This window comes from Patella vulgata, chromosome 7 (assembly GCF_932274485.2).
Source record: "Patella vulgata chromosome 7, xgPatVulg1.2, whole genome shotgun sequence".
Lineage (NCBI taxonomy): Eukaryota > Metazoa > Mollusca > Gastropoda > Patellidae > Patella > Patella vulgata.
Window position 1 is genome coordinate 19,100,332 of NC_065885.2, and position 20,143 is coordinate 19,120,474.

Here is a 20,143-nt window from a genome sequence, read left to right on the forward strand (position 1 = left end):
TTGAATGAAGCCCTCATACATTTATTTATGAAAGATCAGATAATATCCAAACTGATATTAACAATAATGTCTTCTGGACTTCAGTGGGTGGTAAAATTGGTGCGCCAAACCCAACGAAGACATTTGCTACGTATACTGACAATACACGTGTGATCAGGTATTCTGAAAATAGTAAGCATATTCTGGCACACGATTATTCATATCCGTAATGTTTGTTTTTCAGCTCCAACAGACGTTTTAAAACTGGATTATGTTCTGGAATTGACTAATAATATTTTACAGATGGCAAGATATGTAACAGCGATATTTATTTGCGTGGCGATTGGGGTTGTTCAGTCAAAAGATGAATCAGGTGAGATTAACATCTAGAAAGTATCTGACAGCCGTATATCATAACATTTCATTCTGTTGATCCGCCCCTGCCCCGCGTGACTCACTGCTATTAAACATCACTTATCTTCCACTTCACGCCTTAACAACTGACGAAATGATCGCAGTACCAAACGAATGGCCCCAATTCCAAGTCAGTGACCTCAGCGCCGTCACACACATTTAATAACCTCAACACACAACGGGTAACCTTAATCACGTTCATTGACGTCCTCTACTTCCATTCATCTCAGTACCCTTTTAGTGCCCAACAAATTACTTGGACAGCATTCACCCGGTGCTTAATGTCTTCGATTCAATGAACCGAGTACCCATCAACCAACCCAATCCACTGAGAGCTTAATCAATCTACCTCTGTTGTTTTATTGTAGTTATATTATGGAAGAACAATGACTTTCCTGTAGATAACCCACTGAAGTTTTTCAACCCAGCGACACCCGGACTATTTACCAACGGTTCTCTATCCTGTGTCAAAGATCCAGCGGGGTCTGGTCAAAACGTTATCAGAGTATTTTACAAGAATGGAACGTACTCCCAGGATCACTATTCCAAAGGTCTCCAGTTCTATAGCGAACCCACGCAACCACAATTAGCTCTTACATTAACCTACGATATTTATTTTGAGCCGAACTTTGATTTTGCGATGGGTGGAAAGCTACCAGGGATGTTTGGGGGTGGTTTGGGGATCTGTTCGGGAGGTCGTCACTCTAATACGTGTTTCAGTGCTCGATTAATGTGGAGAGCAGATGGTTATGGAGAGATTTACACGTACATCCCAGATCAAGGCCAAGGATTCTGTGATCGCGTCGATGTAATTTGCTTTCCCTTGAAAGGCACGTCTTTGGGTAGAGGAATGTTTCGATACCCTCGTGGAGTTTGGACTACCGTAACAGAGCATGTCCATTTGAATACTGTCGGTTTCCATGATGGCTTTGCTAAAATCTGGCTAAATGGGAGTCTAGCTTATATTGCTGAAGACATTATGTGGAGGGTCACTGATGAATTAGAAATCAATGGTCTGTTCTTCTCGACATTTTTTGGAGGAGGTGAACCTATATGGGCTGCCAGGAAAGACAATTATTCTTATTTCAAAAATTTTACGTTTTCCCTGGGAGCTGAACCACCATTATATTAAGAAATAAATTTATACTAATGTTCGTGATATTTTGTCTAAACTGTCGCTTTTTTCATCTAATATACAGTATAATATTAGTTTTCTGTTTGGCTTGATGTCCTTGATTACATGTTTTTGATATTTCTTCTAAACTGTCGCTTTTGCATCTAATATGCAGTATAATGTTTGTTTTCTATTCAGGGGACATGTTTAGCTTGCTGTCTGTGATTACATGATGCTAAAACCACATGCCTGGTTGGTTATACGTAATAATTTAAATGAGCTCGAACACAATTAACGCACGTTGATAAAAGTTTAAATTTTTCTTTTTTGGCCTAGTAATCGTTAACATAAGTACTATTTTTTGGAACCGAACAGGCTGTTACAGTAGTCTTGGCAATGATGGATAAGACACATACCAGTGTTTCCACAGTTTAAATCTATCATATATTGTAAGATGCAATGTATAATATAACTGCCCGTCTACACAGAGGAACTATAAAATTTGTTGATAAATGAAGGTCGTATATATAATAGATTATGATATGATATGATTAGAGAGGGACACAGCAAATCCCTAGAGTTATCTCCCTCATTTCTGTCACCTTAATCATTTAATTAAAAAAAAGGTTCCCAAACAAGTTTTCAGTAGCATTTGTAAATATAGAATTGAAAATTGTAATTTAAAATCTTGAGTTAAAGTGTCGATCTCACTCCGGGTGTAACTAAATACAATTTCCCAATCTTCATTCTGGTCAACAAATTGTGCTTTATATTTCATCTTAACAAACCTATTTAAAAAATGGAAAAATTCAGTTAGACCGGCGGTGGTCTCACAATTTCACAATCAATGAGACTGGTAACGTGGCTAAGTGGGTAAGACGCTGGCTCGCTAGCCTGGGGGTCGGGTGTTCGATTCCTGCATTGGCCGAGAAAGTTCATCCAGATTTTCCGGCGTGGTTCCCCCTTGTCAGTGATGCAGGACGGAGGGCCTGACAAGAACAGCTGTCTAGTCGTTCGATTGGTACGAAAAACCGAATCCCCATGTCCACATTGGCGTGCACGTAAATGATCCCTTGACAATTGGAATTCGATATAAGAGTAGGCCGTAATGTCCCTCATAGCACACTGTATGGCGTATGCCCGTCTACATTAGCCCAACATAGGAGCAGAACAGTAGGACGTTCAACCCCATTTCATTTCATTTCATTGTCGTGCATGCGTACAACGCGAACTATACTATCCTTTTTCAGGGTGGCGTCCAAGGTAAAATTTCATCTAAAGGAATTGTTCCGGGTACTAAAATGGGGTTTGTGCACAGTCTGGTCCGTGTTGCCATCAGTGCTGTGATCTGCCGAGGCTAAGGTTTGTAGATTTGACTGGCATCGGGTCCCAGTGTGTGCGTGTGAGATAGCTTTATTTAACGTCCGCTTCCACCGGGGTGATATCGCAGACAATTACATTTTACATATACATAGTGTGATTATTTACAATGTGATTAGCGGAAAAGGGATTAAATGGATAATTAAATATTTATATCTACAGAAAAGAAATGACGGGGCGAGACATTTATATATTTATAAAAGTCGGCCTGGTCCGGTTGAATGGCAGGGTGGTGCAAATCCTCCGTGGGGCTTGTTGGTGAGTGTAGGGTCTGGTCCATTCTTACTTCTTACTGTCCGGTATGGTGGTAGTTTGTTATTGGTTCTCGGAGGGAAGAATCCAGCACCTGCAAGAAAGGAGAGAGAAAAAAGAGAATATCTGGTCTTAAAGGGTTTTGGTTTCGTCTAATATGGCTTCTGGGGAGGGAGGGGGGGGGGCAATCTAGATGTATGTTCGTACGGTTGATCGTATATATATATATATATATATATATATATATAAATTGGACAATAATCTTTATTTTAAACTGCATATGCAATTACAATACACCATTTAAAGTGTAATCTATCATAATTTAAGAATAATATATATAATACAGTATGATAAAAGATACGCAAGGTGGTTTGCGTTACCCTCTCGGGTCATTTTTGTGCTCCACCCTGCTTAGGTCTTTGTATGCGATTATCATACCTATACAGTCTCAATGAAATCCCAGATAAGCTGAGCGGTCCAATACCTATCGTATGTGGGTGGGGAAAGGAGATAATTGAGACAAAATGTTTTACCTCTCCCTATCGGGGGGGGGGGGGTGGGTGGCTGAATGGTTAGCACGTGCGCGCTGTACCATAAAGTCTGTCATTGAGTCAACTAGAGTGGTTTCGATTTCTTGGTTGTACGTGACAAGGAGTAGAGTCGCCTGTCCAACCTCGTGGGTTTTCTCCGGGTCCTCCGGTTTTCTCCCACTGCTAAAGACCCCTACGCGCAAGCGAATTATTAAAATAAAATTAAACCATGTTAGTCCCGAAATGACCTAGTTTGTGTCGAATGGACGTTAAACCCCATTTCTCTCTCCCTCTCCTTATCAGTTTGTCAATCATTAATTGACGTTCGTTCTTTAACTGATTACAATCGATTAGTAGGTGTGAATTCTTAACTACACCGTACAATGTAGCATTACAAGGAAGAAAGGCCTTGTTTTCAGTTAAAACTTGTAGGGATAATTATTTTAATGTTAAAACTTCATTGTACGCCTTTGATACTTATGTTGGTAGTATACTAAATTATGGTGCTGAAATCTGGGGGTTTTCACAAAGCACCTGATATTGATAAACTACATTTTTATTATCTAAATTTAATGTTAGGTGTTAAACAATCCACGAATCATGACATGCTAGTATTTGAATTGGCTAGATATCCTTTACGTATCTCAAGGAAAATTAAAATTTTTAAATATTGTATTAAACTTTTTTTCTACGGAAAATGACTTACTTAGATGTTGTTTAACTGACATGTTCAATAATAATGATAACTGGATTTGTAACCTTAAAAAGGAATTAGATTGTTTAGGATTGGGGTATAGGTGGCAAAATGTTGACAAACATTCAGTGTTCATCTTTAAACAGAGAATATTTGATATCTTTAAACAATTTTGTTATGGCAATATTTACCAGTCTCCTAAACGAATCTATTATCAACATGTTGTTTCAAATTTTACACTTCAACCCTATCTTTTAAAACCTATAAAGCCTATATTATTAAAACATTTAACTCGTATAGGCTTATCAGCCCATAAATTATATATAGAAACTGGTCGATATACTAAAGTGTCACGTGATCAACAATTATGTATTTTTTATCGGCTTGTGGAACTGGAAGATGAATTTCACCATGTCTTAATTTTCCCGCCATTTGAGGATACACGCATTAAGTTTATCAAGCCGTATTATTACACTAGACCTGACGTTTGTAAATTCTTTCAGTTATCGAGTACCAGTAATATAAAATACTTGTATAAACTAGGTAAATATTTGTCATATGCCGATAAGCGTCGATCAGAATTGTTAACAAGCCAACAGTGAGGCTGATGTCCCCCGCCGAAATTGCAAAATAAATAGATGACACATATTAATTAATCGCACATTTATTTTTTTCACTAAGTTTCATCACTCTCTATCAGATAGAATCAAGATTATCTTGTCCCAAACCATCGACAAATGAAATCGATTAGCTCTGCTTAGCTTCAGCTTGAAATGTTAATCACTGAACTCAGTCAAGACATTCACCTAATGAACATCTACATCAAGTTTAAACATTCACCTAATAGACACCTACGCCAAGTTTGAACATTCTACCTCAAATAGAAGGAGAGTTATTGTGTTCGAAAGACTCGAGCAATGAAATTGATTATCACTCTGATTACCCTCAGCAAAAAATGTTCATTATCGAACTTAGTCAAGGTATTGATATACTAAAGCTATACACCAAGTGCCCTCACTTTTATAACACTATAGTGTTATTTTAGGTCTGAGAAAAGTGTTCTGTTTAATATAGAAATCTTTACCTACATGGTCTGACGAAAACTAGGGTAATGAAGTAGCTTGCATTACTCTGCTACTATCTTAGACTAAGTCACAGACATTTATGTCAGGATCTATTTCTGGAAAGTAGGGTACTATCGTCCAGTCATCTCGTGCACGGATTAGTCCAATTAAATAAAATGATGTTGACGTTAAACGGTGCCTATATGAAACACTTACCCAAAAATGGTAATTGTCCCGCCATAATAGATGACGCATTACATTTTCTATATACGAAAGAGCGGGTTTGATTCACCCTCAGACAATCATTCGGAGATCAAGGGGAACATACCTACAGCCTCCTCGGCTTAGAGGCTAGGGTGAACACATCATCCTAGCGCGAACATTATGTAGAACTATCAAGAAGTATGTGGCTCTTGCCACGTTTAAGTCGTTAGGTTTGAGTTAGAAAGGATATTAACCTCAGACCGTGGATATTTTAATAACTCGAAAAGTACTATCATAACTTTGTAGTTTGCTGTATGTATTTAATTATATACACTTAGTAACAACATAACGGTGTTCCAGAGTCAGTTAATTGATGATTGAAATAATTGATCCAACAACGGGAAGTCCAAGCAAGGCCTCGGCGATAAGTCACAATCAGTACCCCGTAGTGCCGCAGTCCATCAAGGAATTCACGTTGACACCTACGCCAAGTGTGAACATTCTAACTCAATTAGAATGAGAGTTATTGTGTTCCAAAGTCACGACCAATCACATTGCTTGTCACCCTGCTTACCCTGAGCAGAAAATGCTCATTATCGAACTTCGTCAAGGTATTCGTAATGAAACTATACACCAAGTTTCATCACTCTCACTTAATTAGAACTAAAGTTATCGTGTCCCAAAGCATCAACCAATCTAATTGCTAACCCTAAGCAGAAAATGCTCATCTTCGAACTCCACCAAGGCATTGACCTAATAAACACCTACACCAAGTTTGAACATTCTAGCTCAATTAGAAAGAGAGTTATTGTTGCTCAAAAAGTCAGACAGACAGACGGACGAACCAACCCATTTTAATAGTCCCCTGCTTTCTTCGTTTTACATAACGTTACGTAACAAACGAGGCTATCAAAACGAATACAATGTAAACAATACTGTTTGGAGACGAACAATACTTTCGCCGTTTTTAATACCTTAAACCACTGTCCAAAGTTTTAGGGTTAGGGAAGACCCAAGATTAAACGATGGGCTGTCCTGTTGCTGTATTTGGGATAGATTTGTTTGGACGGGAAGAATATACACACTACTTCAAAAGCTCAAGTATCAGAAGTCAATCCAGCAATTGCCAGAAAAGGAATTTCTCGGGCCATTGCTCCAGGAACATGTGTGTCTACAAGATGGCTATCTAGTTGATCTATCTATTTGATAGCGATTTATTTTTTTTTCTTTTAAGTAGGATTTGCATGCAATTTTGATCTTCTCTTTTGCTATGCTTGCAAATTCCTGACTGCTGTATTCTAAATTGTCCAGTTCATTTAGTGACAACCCCGGCCCTCCTTTGCTAGTTTGTTGGCTTGTTCGTTGCCGAAAATATTGACGTGGGGAGGGATACATGCAAGGATCACCTCCCTCCCACTGATTTTAATCTTTTGATTTAGGTTCCTTAACTTCGTGAAATTATGTCCTACCTGCTTTTGGAGGAGTTTGATTCTACAGATTTGTTGCTACTCTGGGAGTCGGACAGGATTACGGTTTCTGTTGTGTTTGCATAGCTAGCCATTACCGTGCAGTTTTAATGGCAATCAGTTCTACGGTGTACACAGAACAATGTTCTGGTAGCCGTTTCCTGATTTTCAGCTTTGCTTAGGGTATCAAGCGGAAGCTCTCCCATTTCGAGTAAGAAGGCAACTGTTTTGGTCCCTATTGTCAGTCGCATGGCTTTGCTTTGCATTTTGTCTAGCCTGCTTTGTTGACTATCACGTCCATAGTCAATAACCGAGCGGATGAGTGATCTGTATATTATTAGTATTAGAGTGCACCTGTCAGCTCCCCGCTGAGTGTCTGATGTATTTCATCATGTTGAGGGTTTTGGGTGTGCGAATTACTATGCCGTCGATATGGGGCTTCAAAGGTAGTCTTGGGTCGAACCTTATGTCAAGGAGTTTGGCCTCTGCTCTGAATTCAACTTTTGTGCCATTCAGATTTACATCAATTTTCCTATTGATATCAGTCGAATGAAACAGTAATGCTACCGTCTCCCCCTCTTGATATTTTGAAATCGCAGTCATTTGCCCACTTGGAATCTTGTTCTAGAGTATATTGCAGTGATTTTTTGATTTTACCTATGTCCTTCGATGCTTGCCTTGGGACCATGAGAGATTAAATATTCCTAGGACTAACGCCAGTGCTTTCTCGGGTAGATTTTTAAGCATTGTGTATTCCACACAGTCTAGCCCTTCTGCACTGTCTCCTTCGGCCCACAATGCTATTTTCAGCTCATCTATAGTGAGAGGGGGGGGGGGCTATTGAAATCTATATCGTCCTCCCTATCCTCCCTATTTTGCTCGTGTTTTTTAAGAACTTATTTTTGTTTACCCTAAAAGCTTCATTGTGCTGACCTAGTAAATTTGCCTTGTTCGTATTGTTTAAGGCAGTTTCATTTTTATAAGTGAGTAAAGGTATATTTTATTTTACCTTCTTTCCAGTGATACCCGATATCATGTTCCGTACGATCATTGAGATAACTGCAGAAGTTTTGCTAGTTTTCTTTCTTAGCCTGTTTGATTTCAGACAGTTTTGCCTCGAAGAGCCAGATCTAGTTTCTTTCGTTCGGCCTGCGTTTGTATTTTAGTAGGGCCAATTTGCGGATGTTGACTAGTGTTTGTATCTGGTCTGACCGCCAAGATTTTGGGGACTCTTATTGTTTCTTTGTTGCCGGGAGGGGGGGGGGGGGCAATGGTTAGCCGGGCGCGATGTATCATAAGGTCTGTCATTGAGTAAACTGACATGGTTTCGATTCCCCGGTTGTACGTGACGAGGAGTATGGTCGCCTGTCCAACCTCGTGGGTTTTCTCCGCGTCCTCCCACTGCTAAAGACCCCTACGCGCAAACAACTTAATGAAATAAAATTCAACCATAAGTTAGTCCCGAAATGACTTGGTTTGTGTTGAGTGAACATTAAACCCCATTTCTCTCTCTCTCTCTCTCTCTCTCTCTCTCTCTCTATCTCTTTTTGGTTCGGGGGATGGATTGTTCTGCTGCGTTGATTATTGCCTTAGTGGGATTGTTTGAAAACAATATCTATGTTATCATGCCTTATTGACCCTGGGTCCCATCTATTGCACGAGTTTTTATATAATTCCCAATTCGCCTTTTCCATATAGCTTGACATTTTGTGCTTTCTGTGTTGGCGAGCACATTTATGGTCAAGACAAATGTCAGATCTATATGGACCCCTTTCTTACTTTGTTTTCCAACAAAAGTTGGCTCATTATTATTTTCATTGAGTATGTACTCGTACAGTTCGTTTTCGTCTGTGCCGCTGAGCCCCATGTCGTGTGATGGCAATTGAAGTCCCCACATTAAGTTGTCTCCCGGAATTTGTTTGAAAATCCTATCGTTGTTCGTTCGTTCGTTCTTGGTGTTTAACGTCTGCTTCCACATAAGTGATATCGCAGACAAGACATAGGAGAGCCGAAGCTGATTCCTGTTTTTTAGAATATGATTTTGCAATCTTTCCATTTGGCCTTAGGCCATGGATTTGGTTAAGTGGGAAGTTCTTCCCTCTATTTAATATAAAACATATCGTTTGGTAGATGATCTCGTCTGCTTCTGGATTGGTAGATGTCATCGTTTTAGTGTTTAGGTGCCAGGCCCGTCTTATCGTGGCCTCCCCTTACTCCACTATCCCACTCTCTGGGTTTGGTATCAGTTTTATTTGCGGAATAGTGTTTAGGTGCCGAGTTCGTCTGACCGTAACTCCCCCTAACTCCACTATCCTGCTAGTTTGGTAGATGTCATCTTTGTGGGGTTTAGGTGCCAGGCCCGTCTTATCGTGACCTCCCCTTACTCCACTATCCCACTCTGTAGGTTTGGTGTCTGTTTTTGGTGGAATAGTGTTTAGATGCCAAGTCCGTCTGATCGTGACTCCCCCTTACTCCACTATCCTGCCAGTTTGGTATAAATCCCCTATGTAGTTTAGTGTTTAGATGCCGGGCCCGTCTAACCGTGACCCCCTCTTACTTCACTCCTATCGTTGTCATTTATTTTTTGTTTTATTACCTGGCGGGTTATATATATTGATTTTACTTAGAGACTGATTATTCCCGATGACAATGTTGATTCCCAATAATTCTACTTTGTTTGACTTACTATTAATCTGTTGAAAGGGAAGTAGTCTTTGGCATAAATGGCAAGCCCCCCCCCCCTTTCCTTTTACCCGGTGGATCATATCTCGACATGTCTGATATCAATGTTTTTTGGAGTTAGCCTTGTCTCTTGTATTCACAGTATATCTGGGTTGTTTTCATAGACATATTGTTTGATTTCTATCAAATGAGACCGCAGCCCATTCGCGCTGAATTGAGAGATTGTGATTTGTTATTTTAAGGTATTGGCTTGTTTACAATACCTCTTCCCATTTACCTACACTGCACTTACGCTTATCGTGGTTGATTATCTCTTGTCCAGTGATCATGGGATTAACTCTTTGCCTGAGTCAGTTGTCTTCTTCATTGACAACCGCAACTATTGTTCTCTTTGCCTTTGACCATGGTCGGCTCTGTTGTTCGCTTTTGTTATTGGGAGGTGGCATATTTGATGTAGCATCTGACTCTGGGACCTTCTCTGTATTTGATACATAGGTACATTCTTATCGTACGGTTCAGAGATATGGGGATTTCACGAAGCTGGGGAGGTCGAAATAATTTATACTAATTACCTCAAAAGAATTCTATGGACACGTAATTCTGCTACTACTTGTATGTCAAACAGTGATTGTTGGGACAACGAACTACCATGACCCTTTTCAAACCATTCGTCACCATTAAACCCACAGTTTCAAATATGTTGCCTGTACAAATTCGGTCCTGTCATTAAGAAATGTGATAAAGAACAAATGCATCACTTACAGCATCATATGACAACCCTGTCGCAAAGAAATACAGTGTAGTGTTCTCATTTCGTCAATTGTAAGTAGATTATAAAACCGAAAGCTACACGAATCTCTGGATTGTACCCGCAGCCACATTTTGCGGAACGCAGCAAACATTAAACATTTAAGTCGACTTCTCTCTGATAACAGCCTGCAAGAGATAAGTAAAATTATTGCACGATTCTATATAACCTCATGCTGGGCTAACCCTATTGATTAATTGTCCTAAGATTATCCTAACCAATTATCCTTGGAAAGGTTTCACTGAAATATAAACCCGGAAAGTCTCAACTTAAGGATAAGAACTGTTATCCCAATTCAATTGTAATAACCGTCTCATCTTAAACGCGGGAGTCGGTCAATGTAAATAAGATAAAGAGATTGTGTGATCTGACCAATTCGTCTAAAAACCAATCTAGTATCATGTATGGACCCAGCAGTCAAGCCATTTATCTGTACCCATCAGGCGGTAATATATTTAAAACCGTTCACATCATGAACTAAAGTTCGATCTGCCTCAGTTCTATCCCACGATTGCTTTTCTTATTACGGACTAGGTCTATTTTGTAGCCTGTCTACAAAGTAAAAAGACGAGATTCAAATCTTGATATTTTATATAAGAAATTCAAATCACAAAACATAATTTGATTTTTTTTATATGCCCACATTTTTATGTGGACGTCAATTCCCGTCACCCCTGTGCATTTGTTTGTTCACGGGTCACAGTTTTTATTCGATTTTGACGAAACGTGGAATATAGGTTATGTCCAACAGAGCTGCGTTCCTATTGGCATGTATCAGACCGTAACTTCATAGATTATGGATCCTGATTGTATGAAAAGTCACGTTCTTAGCTTGTGAACGCTCTAGATGTCCCAAGTTTTATCCGATTTTGATGAAACTAGAAATGTACCTGTATAACCTGCAGATCCCGTTTCGTTTCGATATTCACGCATAATACCAAGGGTGTAGGCCCTCTAGAGGTTGCAATTTTTATCCGATTTTGATAAAACTTAGAATATAACCCAACGATCCCGGTTCCTGTCGATATTCGTGCACCGTAACCTCCTGTATTATGACCCCTGGTTGTGGACCCTCTAGAAGTCACAATGTCATCCGATGAAATTTAAAATGTATGTTTATATCCAAAAGATATCGACTCCTTTTGACATTGATGCATGCCGGGCCTTAACATCCTGGATAACGGCCCCTTATTAATTTGTTCTCTCTCCATCTTTTGCAAAATGTGACCCTCAAAGATCAGAACTGTGTTGCGGTCGCGGCGGAAGATTGACCTAACATTACCACCTATCCTGGGTGCGACGTAGTTTTCCAACTTAACATTAAAAGAAAAAGTAATTGTGAGATGTGGGGATGGAACGTGTAGATAAATTACTCTTCAATCTGAGTTTAATATATCTTATACTGGGCATCCAAGTCTCCGTAATAACAAGCTGAGGAATAAATGATTTAATGATGTACATTGTAAGGCCAGCATTAGATTGGTAGTGTTGACAATCAATTGAGATACATTATTGATGAATCAATCACAAACAAGCTTGTCTAACGTGTTGAGAAATGACCACAGGGATGTTTTGTATTACCACACATGGGAAATGATTCCATGATTTAGATTAATAACGACGATTGCCGCCTTGGTTCGCGCAGATAACAGATTGGAATCCAGATTGATCTCTCTGTTCTCTTTTCGTTTAGTTTGGTTTTAGTTGAAAGACCCGGATAAAAAAGTCAGGTGGTTAGGCATGCAACCCCACTTCGAGCCACGCGCTAGACCCTAGGATTCCCCACCCCACAATTTTCATATTCCAAGTGTTCATATATCGGAAATGTGAACTTTGTATTTTGTAATATCTAATGAAAACAAAACCACAATAATGAATCAAATCAACAATCATTGTGATACTTATACTACTGTAAAATTTATTTTGGGAAATTTCCATTCCAATTCTAGCACTTTGATTTACATTTTCACTTGCCAGATATATTATTATTACACTTCTCGGTGTATTTGAGTAATTTTGGGAACCGCGGTGGTTCAAAGAGTATTAAACTGGTTCGCTAATCTGGCGGTCTCGGGTGCGCTACCGGTGATGGCCCAGGAAGTTCCTTGAAATTTCCCAGTGCGGTTTCCCTTTCCCAGTGGTGCAGGACTGACGACCTGGATCAACTGTGTCTAGTCCTTCGGATGGTACGTAAAACCCCATCCGTGTGATTAATTTGATATCACAGCATTCAATAAATACACAACAGTAGGTGAATTTGTTTTCATTGTATCCTAGAAGACAATTCAATAGATCATTCGGTGACCATCAGTAACGTGTTTCTCATCATGTCAGCTAGAGGTGTAATAACTACTTCAAACTGACCAATCATATATTAACAATGATCAACCACACGACTCTGTTTTTCCCAGCTTCAGACAAATTATCCATGGTACGTGATCATTAATTGACTGTTTAACTATTTCCAGTCGCCCAATAAGATCATTATTTGTGGTTTGCTTGTCGTCTCTTATATCTGGTATTGATCTCGAGAGAAAATTGCCGATTTGTTTTCGTGGGATAAATAATGATGTAAATATATTTAAGACTTTTGTGATGTGTGATACATCGATCGAAATTATAGAGCATCACATAGAATCAACCATTTAGAGTTACACTTCGAGATCAAGAAAGCATAGGATAAAGCACGAGTAGGATACCGCACGAGACTGAGGTTATGCTGGGGAAAGAAAGAAAGACTTTCTTTCCTAGCATAACCGCAGTCGAGTACTTTATCTTGCTTACAAACCCTCCATGTTTACGTGAAATGAGAATATACCAAAATTCCTGTAAGAAAAACTTTATATGATGTTTACTTATCGAAAATAAAAACCCACCCTAGAAGAATAACCCGTTACAGGTTTCAAGAAAAACTTTCAGAAGAATAACCGCAAATTCTCCTGTATATATTCAAAGCCGCCCCGACTTTCAGACCGCAAGTTATTCCGAGCACAGAATATACCCCAAAGTTCAAATAGATTTATCGTTCTAGGTTTATAAGCTAGGGCTAAATCTGCCTATTGCAGGTCTTTCTTCGGGCGTGAAATGTATATAAACTGTTAATTAGACATTTATTAACAAAACAAGACCATAATCAACCCTCGATTTCACCGGATACCCGAGATTTCAACTAAATTAGAACGGTACGCCATTTAAAAATTTAATTTAAAAATGGTAAAGCGAGGCTAAGTCTCGAACATAGCAGCGCCCTTCGTACCACAATGCACTCATCTTGATAACTAACTAACAGTGAAGTAATTTGAATGAAATTTTCTATATATTCATTTTACATTATCTATATTTGAGCTAGTATAGCAAGAATGGCCAGCTCTTTATCTAAATCTTACATAATTTATCTTTAATTGAACGGTGTTAGAAACTGATATATATAAGACATTGGCAATCTGAATTGAAGACATATTTGTAGTATTTCAGTTCGTGTTCAAAGTGTTTGTATTTTGTTACGTCTGTGCTACCTATACTTAAGCAACGGTCTTATTAAAGACTGATCGTGCATGGAAAAACGAAATGTCGACAAGTAATAGTGGAGTATACGAACTTCGGATTGTATAATTCAATGTCACACAGTTTGCACTGTAATGTGTTTAATTTTTTGGGTTTGGACACGAACTGAGGGAGGTATATCGTTTGTTTGAACTCCACGCAAACTATTACGGAAAGTGTGCATATCCTGAACATGGTTGAGCGATTTTGATGTCGAAATTAATTGAATACGGTGAAAAAGAAGAAATAGTGCTGTAAAGATAAGGCCACATATTATTGGTCCCAAGAACATAGACAATAACACAGTTACTAGACGAATTTGTCTAAGCCGGTATGAGATATCCGAGTCATTTGCATTTGATGATACTTCGGGCAATGTCGGTGTTGGAGAACTAGGTGGTAGGCCAGGAATGAAAACTGTAAAACAATCTTCATCAATTCGACCGTCGCCATCGTTATCAGACCCATCGTCGACTTCCTCATCTACACGGCCATCACAATCATTATCGTCACCATCGTCGTTCAAATTGTGGGATATGGTACATGCTGAGTAAAGCTGGGCCAAGTTCATGCCAGCGGGATGAGCATAAGTAATCCCGTTGTTATTAATGCCAAATGCTGAGACACCGAACTGAACCTCGGGGTTTGTATTGCTTATAGTATGTATATCTTCTTTGACTAAAATATGTGTGGCAGAAACACCAGACTGTTGCACAGGAGTCCAATTAGATACCAAAGGTTGAAAGTCTAAGATGAAGGTATTTGTGAAATTGGTATTTGCGATGATGAAAATGTAATGAAAGTATTCAGGAATCTTAGGGGTTTGCCACTTGTAGAATCTTAGCCACTGTTCTACAGGGGGAACTACCAACATGGAGGAAGGGGGTGGCGACACCGTGCTGTTATCTACAAAAACAAAAATTCTCAAACTTAACTAAAGTAATAGCATCCTAGCTGACATAACATTGATTCGAGTCCTTTTCATTTATTCATGGTTTTTGATAAGCTTTTAGTAAATTTAAATAGTACATAATTGATTTCCATTAATATATGTAAAACGAGATCCAAGTTGAATTTATTTTTATTTTAAATAAAAGCCTTCTTGTATTTCTGATTGATCTTACCTTGCAATACTTGTGATGAATAATATAGAACTAACAGAACCGGGTGTGACGTGCTTATATAAACAGGTGTTTGCAATGTTTTGGTTACAAAATCACCAACTTTTTGAATAGTTATATTCTCAGTTATATCACCTTCAATAACTATCTCAGTATTCGGTGATCCACCTAAAATTTACAAATATATAAATAAAAGAGAAGCGAGTGTTCACCTTCAATAATGACCATAGTATTCAGTGATCCATATAAATATAAAACAGTAATGACAATTACCTTTGCCACTACAGCTGGCAAATACGTCCACAATTTTACCCCCCCCCCCCCGCTTCATTAACTATTTCTATTGAAGTAACATTGTTGATAATCCATTTAATAAAGGCACAGATTATACACAGTTGATGATGAAGCACCAATGCGTCTTTTGTCAAAATTAACCCAAATGGCAAGACAACAAAGGGTCAGCTATATGAACCTACTAACAAATGTTCTCTTTTGTCGTAGATATAACGTCACAGTGTAGCCAAATGTTAAACGATATAACGCAAGGGATGTAACCATGTCTGTTGCGGATGTACGGTGGGCTGTAACAAAGTTGGTTCCTAGTGCAGGCAACTGACGAGTTTTTTGTTTCAACGTTTGTACTGAACACTCGATCTGATTAAAACACAGATCCAATTTCGTTTCGTTTTTATAGTTCAAAATTTCGATTTTACTTGTCTTTACTACACTTGGATCTGGAAGCGTTGTTATTTAACTCGAGTTCTGCTTGAAATGAGGGGTCAGCCAATCAAATGGTCTGTTGAATCGAGCGTTTGACCTTTTTTGAGCGGAACTGTGGGCAGACATTAGCGGCAATAGAAATCAAAACAAAGCAAAAGTAGATAAAAAAAATACATGGCGGTCGCTAATTGGTTAATCGAATGACTGACGTAATCGGATCAAATGTCGCCTCCTTGGTACCTGATGTCATAGAACGTGAACTCCTACTATAACTTGTTAGATCTACATGTAGTGTGGGTCATCGAAAGTATAAAAAACGAAACGAAATATAGATCTATATTTTATTTAGATTGACTGAACACTATAACATATTTTAAAACTCACCTATGGCTCTGTATGAAGTCGTTATATTAGGAAGAGGAATGCAAACAAATTTCTTGCCCCAAGTTTCCTTTGGCGGAATCATCTCAACTGTGAAAAAAGCTTCCTCTCTTTGTAAAGTTGGTGACGCCCTGATTCTCGTATCTGTGTTGGGATGTGGTGCCCCAGTACCGGATATAACAGCAATTGGATGGGAAGAAATTATGTAAGTCCCTGTAAGATCATCTTTACTCTGAAGTTGAATTGTCTCGTATTTATTCAACGACATATAAATCAGCTTAGTTTCCGTATAATTTTGGCCATCAAACTCTATTAAAGCCCCAGTTGGTACAACTAATAAAATAACAGTTTGATTTTCTGTCCCTGTCATACCTGAAAGTAAAGTGTTAATACAGTGTTTGTCGTTTAAATCTTCATAATTTAAAGAATGTAACGCACTAACCGACTCGTACCTTACATTATTTTGCGTTTGTTTGAATTTACATAGCTGACAAATTGCTGTAGAACAATTTGTGCTTAGGCGCAGGGATGGATCAGGGCCGTAACTAGCTCATAGCAACGAGGGAGGCGGGAAGTGCTCTCAGGGGTGCTGTAAAATTGACGGTTCACGGACGATGTATATCTATTTTGTTTTTTAAGCCCCCCCCCCTTAGTTACGGGCCTGGGATGGACACATAATGTTGGTGGAAAGGCGGCCCAGTCTTTCCGAGCAACTGCGATGCCTGAGAATATATGGATGTTTATTTGTGCATTTTCCGAGAAGCATTGGTCACATTCTTATAGTGCTTAGGAATTCTTGCAAGATTATACAGATTTAACTAAGATGCTAGTATGATCAGTGTTAATCCTCCGGGCACACGTAACTGTCGCCAATAGATAGCAGAGGGATCATGACCACTCCCCACCCTTGCATCCGGGACCGGCAAGTGTAATTGTTTGATGGATTCATAGGATTGGACACGCGTGTTCTACAATCTAATATTTAAAGGGTTACTGCCATTTTTTTTAATGCTACTGACAACACCATGACATTATATCTTTAACTATCCCAGTATTTTGTCTTTTTATAACCAAGTCTATATTAAGAATACGGGCGTTATGGCGACGACTCATTTAAAACAATCTTATAAGAAAAATATAAAAAAAACGGTACAAGGGAGGAAACTGTGATATCTCAGAAGAAGATGCTTTACCTATTAGAGAGAAACCATCTCCTGGTGGCCATGATGCTATATTATAATCCATACCAAGACTTTCACGTGGTAATAATAACATTGTTTCAATATTTTTACCATGTCTCCAGACAGATGTTACTGTTATTGGGTAGTCGGATAATACTGCGGCTCCATTGGATCCCATTGTTACTCCCGTCATCAGTACATTTTCTGGTAATGCCATTGTCAAACTTCCATATTTAGGAATTGTACCCTGGTTCTATTAATTACAGAAAGGAATTTAATTTATATAGTATTTGCTAATGAAGAGTAGCTTAATACTGTCCATATATACAATTAGTTATAACGTTTACCCCAATTAGCGCGATAATATATTCAAGTCTGTCGGCACTGTAGTAGCGAAAAGAATATAATGGAATACGAAGGAATGAATGAATGAAATATATGGTGATAATGGAATAGGGGGTTGATAATTCTGTCATTGTGAGATTGTTTAGTTGTGTAAAGCGATAAAAGTTCCGTAATGAGGGCTTTGTGCGTACAGTTCCTTAAAAAAAGTATTTAAGAAAAAAAAAAAAAATACTGGTATTAAGTAATAAACGTGTTGAAATAACCTCTTCAATTGTAGGTTCGAATACTGGAAATGTCATATTTACTAGGACATCGTTTGCAGTTCTTGAAGTCATCAATAATTGTACAGATAGATCCCCACCTTGTTCGCATACAGCAAATACAAACTCGTTCGATTCACTTCTGGCACTATCTGAAAAGGAGTATATCGCATAGATAAGACAGTGTGTACGATTGTTCCACTACATTTCCACCTTGTGAATTAGCAAGTTGGTGGTTTCGTTTTGGGAAAACGGCCAAATGCCAAACATGAGTATTTTCGATGGAGACTGAAGGCTTAGTTCAAATCCCAGTCTGATTAAAATACAGATCTATTTTTCGTTTCGTGTTTTTATACACTGGGAGGTCGCGTCAGAGGTCATACGAGCGGTTTTTGACCCTATGACGTCAGACTTTGATTAATCAATCAGCGTTGATGTTTCAAGGGGTTTACCCACAGTTCCTTTTAAAGCACGCAAGATGTCGCCGTGATATACCGTTTCATTGGCTAATTCCTCACATCAACTAGAACGCCTGTTATATATAACAATTCTACCAGTTCCTAGTGTTGTAAAGACAAATAAAACGAAATTTTGAACTATAAAAAAACGAAACGAAATAGGATCTGAGTTTGAATCAGATTGTTAAAATTCAGAAATTAACACAATGCTGGATTTGATTCTCATATCAATAATCGCTTTTTATACGCCTAAAGTGTGTTGTGGACGCATTTTGCGTCAAGCCTGTACTTCCGTCTATTTTTCAGATTTATTATATGGGGGCGTAGTAATGCCTATCTGTTTTGGTGAAGATCCGATATTCTTTAGAAACGGCACCGAACGTTGAGAACTGTGCTTGACAACATCCTACAGTATTTATGGATTCTTCTCAATTTTAGTGTGAAGGTCAAATCCAATATCAAGAGAGGATCCCTATTGATTTCGACTTCGATTAGTAATTTTCCCACCGAAAGAATCGAAATTGGCTACATTTCTTCGTGGATTCTTTTAAATTTCGACCAAAAAGACTCTTTTCTTTTGGCAATCGGCCGATATAGCAAAACCAACGAATTGTTCATTGAGAGAATGAATACAGCTTTCATACTCTGAAGTGCCGATGTAAATAATAGCTTTTGCCCGGAAAACCAAGTCACACCACCTACGTTTAGTAGTTTTGAACCTGTAAGTGAAGAACATGTTTCTGAGATCATCAAATCGTCAGCTACAAAATCCTGTTCGCTTGATCCGCTACCTACTTGGCTACTTAAAGAATGCCAGACTGAACTAAACCCTATTATTCACCACCTAGTAAACTCAGCTATAAACGAATCAAACTTTCCGTTAATTTTTAAGGCTGCTAACATTACTCCAATTATAAAAAAGCCTAACCTAAACCCTAACGATCTAAAGTCATTTAGACCTGTCTCTAATCTAAGTTTTGTTTCGAAAATAATAGAAAAGTGTATAGCTAAGCAAATAACTGCACATGTTGGTGATAATAATCTGTTAGAGTCATTTCAGAGCGCCTACAGGAGGTACCGTAGTACAGAAACTGCTTTACTTCGGGTATATAATGACATCATGCTCTCCATCGACTCTCAGAAATGTGTTATCCTTATACTGTTGGACTTGTCGGCAGCGTTTGACACTGTGGATCATAGCATTCTCTTGAAACGCCTGTCTTCACGTTTTGGTATTGTAGATAGTGCTCTTGAACTGCTTAGGTCTTACTTAACAGGGCGTCAGCAGTGTATCACGGTCAATGGCTGCTCGTCCAATGTAACTACTCTTGAGTATGGAGTTCCGCAAGGGTCAGTTTTAGGACCCATAAGGTTTAGTTTGTACACTTCCCCTTTGGGCGATCTAGTAAGGAAACATGGTCTTGAATTCCATCTCTACGCTGACGACACACAGTTATACTTATCATTTAAACCGTCAACTGGTGCAGCTATTACCAAGGCCCAGGTCGAATTATGCATAGGAGAAATTCATACATGGATGTCCACTA

At 38.7% G+C, this 20,143-nt stretch overlaps 2 protein-coding genes across 2 annotated transcripts; one reads left to right on the forward strand and one right to left on the reverse strand.

The window, feature by feature from the left end:
• The first annotated feature begins 256 nt into the window (after positions 1-256).
• On the forward strand, positions 257-1,525 carry LOC126828243 (uncharacterized). The gene is made up of 2 exons (XM_050557907.2): positions 257-352; positions 762-1,525. Exons 1-2 carry the CDS (start codon positions 283-285, stop codon positions 1,523-1,525), a joined length of 834 nt encoding a protein of 277 aa, XP_050413864.2. The 5' UTR covers positions 257-282.
• Positions 1,526-14,206: 12,681 nt separating this feature from the next.
• On the reverse strand, positions 14,207-16,722 carry LOC126828063 (uncharacterized). The gene is made up of 3 exons (XM_050557643.1): positions 16,534-16,722; positions 14,557-14,650; positions 14,207-14,220 (listed from the first exon to the last, which is right to left on the reverse strand). Exons 1-3 carry the CDS (start codon positions 16,720-16,722, stop codon positions 14,207-14,209), a joined length of 297 nt encoding a protein of 98 aa, XP_050413600.1.
• Between the last annotated feature and the right edge of the window lie 3,421 nt (positions 16,723-20,143).

Coding starts and splice junctions, on each gene's coding strand:
- LOC126828063 (XM_050557643.1), bottom strand. CDS start 16,722: ATGACAGGGACAGAAAATCAAACTGTTATTTTATTAGTTGTACCAACT. Junction 14,651..16,533: donor TTTCTTCCCATCCAATTGCT/GTTATATCCGGT, acceptor CACAATTTGAAC/GACGATGGTGACGATAATGA.
- LOC126828243 (XM_050557907.2), top strand. CDS start 283: ATGGCAAGATATGTAACAGCGATATTTATTTGCGTGGCGATTGGGGTT. Junction 353..761: donor TCAGTCAAAAGATGAATCAG/GTGAGATTAACA, acceptor GTTTTATTGTAG/TTATATTATGGAAGAACAAT.